Source organism: Trachymyrmex septentrionalis, unplaced genomic scaffold (assembly GCF_001594115.1).
Source record: "Trachymyrmex septentrionalis isolate Tsep2-gDNA-1 unplaced genomic scaffold, Tsep1.0 scaffold122, whole genome shotgun sequence".
NCBI lineage: Eukaryota > Metazoa > Arthropoda > Insecta > Hymenoptera > Formicidae > Trachymyrmex > Trachymyrmex septentrionalis.
In genome coordinates this window covers 1-10,397 of record NW_017304352.1, presented here as the reverse complement: position 1 = coordinate 10,397, position 10,397 = coordinate 1, and the positions used below count along the sequence as shown (strand labels likewise).

General features: G+C 29.8%; 1 protein-coding gene across 1 annotated transcript; it reads left to right on the top strand.

Annotated features, from left to right (window-relative positions):
• Positions 1–538: 538 nt before the first annotated feature.
• On the top strand, positions 539–10,319 carry LOC108755136 (the record flags this gene model as incomplete). Its single annotated transcript, XM_018497974.1, has 4 exons — positions 539–584; positions 721–779; positions 5,630–5,699; positions 10,043–10,319. Coding segments are annotated over exons 2-4 (405 nt in total), but the record flags the coding sequence as incomplete, so codon positions are not given.
• Between the last annotated feature and the right edge of the window lie 78 nt (positions 10,320–10,397).

Here is a 10,397-nt window from a genome sequence, read left to right as displayed (position 1 = left end):
CAGTTAAATTATAGTAGATTTTTTAGATATTTAATAATAAAATTTTTTATGACAGAATTATAATTCTGATAAATTTAATAAATTGACGTTAAAACTTCAGATTTTGCATGATACACCTTTTTTATGAGTAGTTTCGATATTCACTCCTTCAAGTATAAAGACTTAGTTTACATCAGGCACAGTTACTCATTAGTAACTTTCTGAATTAGCTTAATTTCAGTGATACGTGTAAACATATACATGATATGAGTATTTAATTAATCATTTTGAATGCACATTGTATCAATTTAGTACATCATTCTTTCAATACATCAATGAAATTAAAATAGTTTAGTAGAAAGTTACTAATTAGTACGTATATCAAATGTACGATGTAAACTAGGTCAAAGATGTACTTCAAGACGTCACAATATGATTTGTATTAAAGTCTCACGATAAAGATTCGAATTGCGGAAGTGTGCGAACAAATTTATAGAAATTTACATGATTTGTTGAATAAATGACACGGGGAGTTTTGTGTGTGTATGTTTCGAAGTATTGCTACCAATGGAAATTTCCTGTGACCGTTGCTGATTCCCGAATAGGTAGGCAGTCGAGGATATCAATAATTTTGGTTTTAGTTTAAAGAACTTAGTTTAGGATCCTCTTTCGCCTTTTTCTATCGTCTGTTGGTGTTGCTGCATTTATTCACTACGTCTTTCCGTAAAAATCGTATACGAGGATGATTGGAAGGACATCGCTGGTAGAACAAAAAAAACTTCAGTGGGCGAAAGAAAGGGGTAAGTAAACTAATAACCAATTACTTACAATTGCTAAGAAATTGATGACAAACAGAGTATTTAAATTCTGTATTTTGTAGGTCGATAGATAGAATTTTAGATAGATTTTTTAAAATTTCAGTCTCAAAATATTAATATTAATATTGTTGTATATTAAATTATATTTTAATTTTTTTTAAACAATATAACATTTATTTTAATTTTTTAAATATAAAATAAATGAAAATATCGATACATGAACAAATAATGTATGTATAGAATTATTTCTTTAATAATAATAAATAGAAAATTTATCAATATGTAAATAAATAAACACAAATAAATGAAGAATTAAAAATTTTTTAAAGTAAATCTTGATGCTCATAATGATATTTTTGCGTAAATTTCACTTTGACCGAATTAAAACCTTCGCTTTTTCGCTTATTTCTATTATTGTTTTGTACTTCGCTCATATATATAATATATATATATTAGACAAGGAAAACAAATGTTCTTTTTAATCGGCCTCTTAGCTAAAACATTTCCATACCAAAAAAACACTCCTAAACTTTTATCAAAAAATATTAAGATTTAGAGGTCGCTAATGATCGATTTTTAAATCAAAGTTTCGATTTTCCTTAATACAATACATGTTTGATTTGTCAAAATAGCTTATTCCGGATTTTAAACATGGTACTGTATGTTTTTTTAATCATTGAATGATGCAATAATTTATTTAGCTCTATGATATACGCCATAAGAAATATAAACCGATTAATGTAAAAAAATGACCATATTTCGAGTTCAAAGTTAATTTTAGCGAGGTTCCAAGCGTTCAAATGAGTCGTTATGCTTCTCTTGTAGATCTGTTCAGAACAAGATCTAGTTAAAATTTTCGTGGGATCTCCTACAGGGCTTTAAAAATTGCATTTAACTGGATTATAAAATATTTTTAAGGATAAAAAAAATTTTTTTACAAATTCTCAAATATATCACGTTGTGGTTTTGACATCCTCAAATCAAATGCCTTGACAATAAACAATTCTTTATTAGAAAATGAAATAAGTACATAATACAAAAAAAATAATTTAATTAAATATTTATATGTATATAGTAGATTAACAATTAAGCAAACAGACGTTTTGACATCTTTTTCATCAGATCCTCTTCAATATAATAAAATAAAATTAACACAACTATTTTACATTTCAAACTCTTCGTAAGATCGAGATTATATCGAGATTCCTATACTTCAAACATCTTCAATTGTCATAAATGAATTTATTCATAATCTCTTGTGGTGAACGTTAGTATATGTCAGTGTAATATCAACATGAAGTATCAAAACGTCTGAACATCCCAACTCCTAAGATCTTGTTATAAGATCTTCTTATATGACTTGTGTAGAATTTTTTATTTATTTGCTCCAAAGTAGAAATATGTAAATTTGCATCAAAAGTAGAAATATGTAAATTACTGATACGAAACATCTGTATGCATGTCTGCATAATTATCAGTCTACTATAAACAGATAAATATTATATACGAACAACAAGTGGCTGCTTTGCCGTTTTACAATTTGATTATTTGAATTTTATTCATTGGATCCTATTACATTGTGTTTAAACTTAATCAAATATTATATAATTTAATAAATAAAATACGCTCGTAAACTACATATTATGTAGTATATTTTTTTTATTATATATTTATTTCATATACTAATAAAGAGTTTTTTATTGTCAAATTGTGGCATTTGATTTGAGGATATCTCAAAACCACAAAGCAATATACTTTAGAACTTGTAAAAAAAATTTTCTATCCTTAAAAACGTTTTTAATCCAGTTAAGTGCAACTTTTGAAGGCTTTGTAGGAAAGGCTCCCAGAAAAATTTCAACTGGATCTTGTTCTGGGTGAACAGACCTACAATTTGAGGGAAGTAAAGACCCATTTAAACGCTTGAGACCTTGTTAAAATCGACGATTGAATTCGAAATTTTGTCATTTTTTCACATTAATTGAGCTGTATATCGTAGAGCTGAATAAATTATTGCATCGTGTTCAGCGATCAAAAGAACATACAGTACCACATTTAAAATTCAGATTAAGCCATTTTTGCATCAAATCAAATATGTATTAAAGAAAATCGAAACTTTGATTTAAAAATCGTTCACTAGCGTTCTCTAAATCTTAATATTTCTTGATAAAAATTTAGGAGTGTTCTTTTGGCTTGAAATGGAAGCTTTTCAGCTAAGAGGCAGATTAAAAAAGATGTTTTTTTCCTTGTCAGTGATGTATATGTAGGTGTGCACGCGTGCACGCGCGCGTGTGTGTGTGTGCGTATAATTTAAAAACTTGTTATATTTACTGCATAATTTATGAATTATTAATTAGATATTTGTGATGATTAAATACTATCTAAAATAAAATAATATTTATACGGGAAATATACATATTATTTCATTATATATTAAATTTAAAAAATATTAGGAAACTAGGGAAAATGAGAGACAGCGTGATACTGGTGCGCAAATTTAACATATAGTTAATAAAAATTAAATATAAATAAAGAAAGTATTTAAGAAAGGCTACGAGCCAATGAACAATTTTCAATATACGTTATTGTAACAAATGTTTCGACCTCTTTATCAGGTCATCCTCAGTGTTATTAATTTAAAATTTTATAAATCGCCAATCATAATTACACAAAAACAAGCCGTTGAACACATATTTAGAAGTTTGTGTAACATGTTCTTTCTTTGATTATTCCATTAGTTCGTGCATATAATGTATATTCTTATTATATGATTTGAGAAGTAATAAACAATGTAGATAGATTACACACTCCGTCCAAAATCATTTCTGATGACATCAAACGTTTGCTTAAAAATCTTTTAATTCAATTTTTAAACTATTTGTATCGCTGAGGATGGCCTTAAAATGTAATCAAAACGTTCGAGTTTTTAAAGCAAGTAAATATATTTATTAAAATTGAAAAACGTAGCTTAAATTATGAACAATAAATAAAAGAACAGAATAACCACACGCAAAATATTATTAGCGAAGCTAATAGCATATATTTAAAACATAATTATTAAAAAACAATAAAAACATAAACCTTTCAGCAAAGAAGTATTACAAATGATTAAGTAGTTAATGTACGCAGATCATACAATTAAATGTACGTAGACAGAGTTAAAACTAATGTCGATGGATTAATTCGTCAAGTTGAAATACTACGCAAAGTTAATATATTTTGTCTAATTAACGATTATCATGTTATCATAAAATTTCTATTAAAAATTCTTATGATTAAGATTAAATTAGAATAAAATTAAATCAAAAAGTGCTGATATGCCAGTGACTTTAGGCAAATATTGCGTTGTAAGAATAACGAGAGACAATTTTTGGTTGATAGAATTTTAACGTATGAATTTTCTGTATGTGTCACATTAGATGTGAACATATTTATATTTATGAAAAAGGCGGAGAGTAGAGAATAGGAGAAGCATTGTTTAAGGAAGAATGATGGCCCAAAATCAATAATAAATGTCCGGCAATCGTTCTGTGTTGCTTTGTTTGTTAATGTCGAATTGTTTCTTGATGTAAATCATTTCGAAGATTGATTTTTTGAAAAAAGACGGAATGGAGAATCAAAACGCTTCCTTAATCCAGTTAATCTAGTTATGATCATAATCTAATTGTAAGCCGTAAAACTGAATATAAATATATAGGTTTTTTTATATCTGCTTTATATTCTTTTAAGCGAATCTTAAGCTTTCTTTTAGTTTGTCTTACATAAGAAGCGTTGCAACCAAGGCAATTTATTCTATTATTAAATTCGTATGTTCATCCTTTTCTATATCTACCCGTTTTAAATCTATTTAAACAGTTGTTCGGTTTATAAGCAATTTTGAAACTGATTTTGTTGGAGACGGTTTTAAATTTTCCAGATACGTCATTGAAATAAGGAATTATGAAGTATCATCTTATGTCACTCTCAGAAGACTTATTTTTGTTGCTATCATATGCATTAATAAATAAAACAACACAAACGATTGCCGATATTTATTTACCGATTTTGGGCCATTACTTCCCCCTTCCCCCCTAAATAATCCTCCTACCGTCTACTTCCCATCCTCTTCACAAATATAAATATATCCACATCTAATGACACATATTACAGATGTTAAAATTTTATCAAGTAAAAATTGTCTCTCCTCGTTATTACATCTCTTACAACGCAATATTTGCCTAAAGTCACTAGTATGTCAGCACTTTTTGATTTAATTTCATTCTAATTTAATCTTAATCATAACAATTTTTAATAGAACTTAGAAATTCTGTGATAACATGGCAATCGTTAACTAGACCAAATACATGAGGATTAACTTTGTGTAGTATCTTAACTTGATGAATTAATCCATCGATATTGGCTTCAATTTTGTTTATATTTAATTGTATGTGATCTATAAGCATTAACTGTAACACGTTTCATTGTTTTGCATTGACTAAATTATAATAAATTCACATATTTTACTGAAAATGGCCATATCTTGACCGAAACGTTTATGGTTTTTTTTTCTATTATTTTTTAACAATTATGTTTTAGATATATGACTTTTGCTAACATCCTGCGTGTGGCTGTTCTGCTCTTAAATATATTTATGTAAATATATTTATTTATGTTTAATTTTTATTAATTGTATGCTGATTTTGTGCACCAAGTACCGCGTCATACTCTAATTTGCCTTATAGTTTCTCAATATTTTTTGAATTTCTGGAGTCCTTATTAAGTTATTTATTTTAATATTAAATTATTACAAATAATAGTATTTAATTATTACAATTTTTTATCAATTATAATTATAGAAGAAATGGCTCGTCTGGACGTTAATTGGGGAACTCTGAAGTCAAATATTTACAACCGCACTCACATTCTGTAAATATAATTACTAAAAATATTATATTATCGTTATAAATTAGAATTTTAATTAAATCTTAATCATTTTATACAGCGCAATAAAATAGATTATTCAAATATGTATATATATTTACAAAGAGAGTTCTTCATCATATTTTACTTAAAATTCGCTATAAATTTTATCATATTTAACTATAAACGTGGAACAATTTGGTAATCTATTAAATATTATCGTAAAGATAGGAATTTTTGAAATATACAAAAAAATTTTTATGAACTATTAATAAAAATGATCAAGCACATTATAAATTACTTTCATAAAAAATATTTACAAAACGCTTCATAAAATTTACACATTATATTTTAATACAAATCATTAGGGATAGGCAAACATAATCGATAAAACAATAATCGAGTATTTTGTTTTTTTGAAAAATGGATTAAGTGATGTTAAGTGGATGTTTGTGAATTCGATTTTTCTCTAAGTCGATAATCTTTTTTAATTTATTTTAAATATTTAATTTATCGATTTTGCTGAATAGATTGTACACGTGTTCACACTACACAGGATGCATTCAGATTCCCACCCAAGTCCCAAGTGCTTCCCAGGTATTACATCCTTGTTTAGCATTCACTGAGCAACAAAGATAAAATGAGTGGAATTCAAATGGGAATCTGAGCACAGCTTTGGTTGAAGTATATCTTTGTTACTCTACTGAATGCCATTGAAAAATAGAACTATACTTATGTCAACTTGTGACGCTAAATGAAAAACACTTTTTGATTGGTTGCGCCATTGTGTATGTAAATTAACTTGAGCCAATCAAAGAGTCTAGGCGATGACGATGGTCAGACTTCTGCTTCCTGGAACACTTTATTTATCAAAAAACTTCCCCAGAGGGATATTTCCCCTCTAGGGTATTACAAAAATATACGGCTAGGCCGCGCGCAAACTTAAATTAGTTATTGTGGGGGACAAAGGCCCCCCCCTCCCCGCGTGGGCATTACAATTAAAGGCTGGGAGCAAGCCTCCCAGCCTGCGCATTATGATAATGGTTATACCTCCCCAGGCTGACAGGCTGGGGAGGTATGTAATCGCAAAGTTGTGCGGCTCCTCCGAGATATCACAGATAAATTGTCAAAATATAAAAGGCTCGCAGGAGCACGTGCGGCGGTGAGTTACACATAATAAAATTAAGGATGTAAATCGTGACCACATTCACACTCGTTTAAAAAACATAGATTGATATACTTTCGGAAAATATTTTCAACAACACCGCGGTTGTTGAAGACTTTCTCTTGCAGGAAATGGTCGAGATGGTTAAAAAAGTGATAGTCAGTTGGCGAGAGATCTGGCGAATATGATGGGTCAGGCAGAGTTTCGTAGACTGATTCTTTCAGTTTTTGCAGCATCTTTGATGCAGCTCGAATTTGGGAAGTGTTGTGGAGCTTCGTCGCGGTCCAACCACTATGCTAAGCACCGCCGATTGTATAGAATCCATTTTTCACTGCATGTCACAATACGATCGAGAAGTGGGTCGTTGTTATTGAGCAAAAGAAGTGCAGAGCACACTTTATAACAACGGTTTTTTTTGTCATTCAATTTTTGATAAATTTACTCGTTACAATATTTAATTGACAAATATAAAATATGTTTTAAAAAATAATTAGGTAATTACACTTATAATTCTATACTACATATATTATTAATTAGCAAATATATATTCGTATGTGAGGGTGGGGAAGAGAATGAAGACAGATGTTTATTTATTTAATCTTTCGAAATTTTATTTCCATTATTATGGTGGTAGAAAGAGGATAAAAATTAAAGAAAAAGTGAACTGAGATACTTCGTAGTATTGAGGTGAAGAAAAGGAGTTCTTCTCAGGAAGAAGGGTATAAGAAAATCAACCTTAGAAATTATGGATCGGATTTCATCCAGATCATAGTCTGAATCGATCATGTAGACATTATTGGGAAGGATGGGAATCTGAGGAAATTAAGCGAGAATAATACATGCAGAGAATTAGAATTCCCCCAATGATAATAATATTTAGAAGGGAGGAGAAAAGCTTCATCGAGAAAAGATTCGATTAAAAAGGAAAAGGAAGTAGGAGAAGGAGGACGAATAAGTTCTGATGTCGAGAGTTGAGGTGTAAGGTGAGGTGAATCTAGGGATGTTTCTTCGGTTAGAACCGATGGGGGTGAGTTAAGTTGTACTGGAGAAGAGTAGTATAGATAAGGAGATAGAGGAGGAACTCATTTGGATTCGGAGGAAAGGGGGGCTGGTGGTAAAGAGAGACGGGATAATAAAGAGGAGAAGGAAAATTTGAAAAATAATCGCTTTATAACTCTACGTAATTAGTTAACATTAGACTCAGCCTGAGTTTTCTCTTATTATTTGCATTCTCGGCGGTTTCGGCGATATTTCGCGAAAACTTTTGATTTTTTTTTTTATATTATAATAGGGACAAGATTCATTAAAATTTCCTATTTCGTGAATAAAATAACCGACTAAACAAAAGGAAGGGAGGGGGAGATAATAACGTGATATTAATAATTCATGCAGATCATGCTGATGCATCTATCCGCCAATGTCGATCGAATAACTCAAATTAGCAAGAATGCTATGAGTCAAATCAATTTCGATTGGGTAATCCAAAATGGCTAATTATATCGAAGGAACTCTAACACATAATGCAAATAATTTTAAATTCGGAGATTGTTGTTTGGAAAAAGAAAAAAGAAAAAATAAGAACAAATGAACAAGGAACTTAGATTTAGTGAGTTGACTTAGAGACTTAGACTTACTTGTTGAGAGTGAGCATAAGAATGAGCCAATTATCTTGATAGTAGACTTTGCCGGGTTGGTCCTCAGTGATTGAAAACGGTTTCAGCTGGACATCTCGTGGATGTTCGGAACCAGGACTCAACCGGACGAGACCTTGGAAAGATATAAGAACACCATCGCGCTAGAGTTCGATCGAATGAGTCAACCGCACCAAGTCAACAAGAATTGACTAAGATCTCTTAATGAACTGGAATCAGCAAAGTGTCGATTAACTAGCCAAACTTTGACTGATTGCACGTTCGCAAAGGGCTCCTTTTTATATTCGAGAAAAAAGAAAATTATGCCGGATGGAAGTCCCGCATATGTTAATGATCTAATTTAGGATTAGGATCGGTGTCACTTGTGATCTAAATTTTGGTCCCCTTAACTATTAAACGACATTAGTCATTTTTTCCAAAAATGTATTATTCTCGAAATATTTTGTGTCAAAGTTAAAATGGTCAAATATGTTTTGTACCAAATTAGGTACAGAATCTACAGAATCTTAAGATTTGACTATCTAGGATATCTATTTCAAACCGGATCTTTCGACTGGTAGCGTTATTTTCTTGATAATATTGAAATTGATTTAATATGGGAATGTCCGAAATGTCATAAATTACATATCTTAAATTTAACAAAGAATTTATATTGTATTATTCGAACATCTAACTTTGACCGTTTATTGATGTTCTCTGTTGTATTTATGTATTCACGGTCGTTTTTAGTGTTTAAGCAATTTTTGTCTCTTTTTTTTGTAAAATTGATAGTACTTGAGTAAAAAATTATTAAAAAGCAATATATTCGGCGATTTTTAGTAATTAATATCTTATTAACTATTACGAAAATTGCAAAATATAGTAGAGGACTTTTCGATTCAGTTTAATCCGCTTTACCAATACACGAAATATTTGGCTTATTGTTGGTTATTCTGGGACACCCTATATATATGTATTGGGTTATTTTTTATATAAGAAACTGAATTATGTTGCATTCATCTAACGGCGGTTACACGTACTATTTGCTAGTGAGCGACTTTAGTGTTGTTTTAATTTTAAAGATAATGATATAATAATAATCAATTACCATGCTGCATGGTAAAATCTTCATAAACAACTAAGTTAGGTTGAAAATATCATAATGTATTGTAAAGTTTATGTAAAATTTATATAAGATATTTTATATATTTATCACTACTTGGCATTTTATTTATTATAAAATAATAAAGAATTACAAACTGTTTAACGTAATTTAAAATCATTTAAATTTATTATGTTTTTTAATAAAAATAAATTAAACTCATTTTATATTTTAGTGTGAAAATATCAATATACCAGAGAGAATCACATAAAATTCTTTGAAATATCATATTGTCCTATTATTATTACGATTTTCAAGGTAAATTTCAAGAAAAAATTCTTTCCATGAACATATTAAACAATAATTCTCAAAAATCATGTACTTTGTTAACATAAAAAGCATTAAAATTTTCAATTGTCGATGGACTTAAAACAAAAAATCTCTGTTGTAGCACTTACTCGAACGAAGCCAGATTGCCCTTAGGGGAATTAAAAGATAGATCTCCCGTACAACCCTTCCGTACAGCCGGACATTACGGGAGCACCATCAGTCTAAAAAGTCTAACGACGGAAAGTTCTGGGAATGGCAATAACAATCTCAAATTTGATTATAACGGTGGCAGTTTAATTAATCGTCGAGACCAGGTGGAGACCTCACAAGTCAGACACAGAAGTCCCAGTCTGCCTCCAATCTTCAATAAGGAACAACAACAGTATTTCTGCCAGCCAGTATGTATTTTATCACTTTTTTAAATTTATGTATATATTGTTACGTCCGGCGGACTCACGCGACTCTTTTCTTTCATA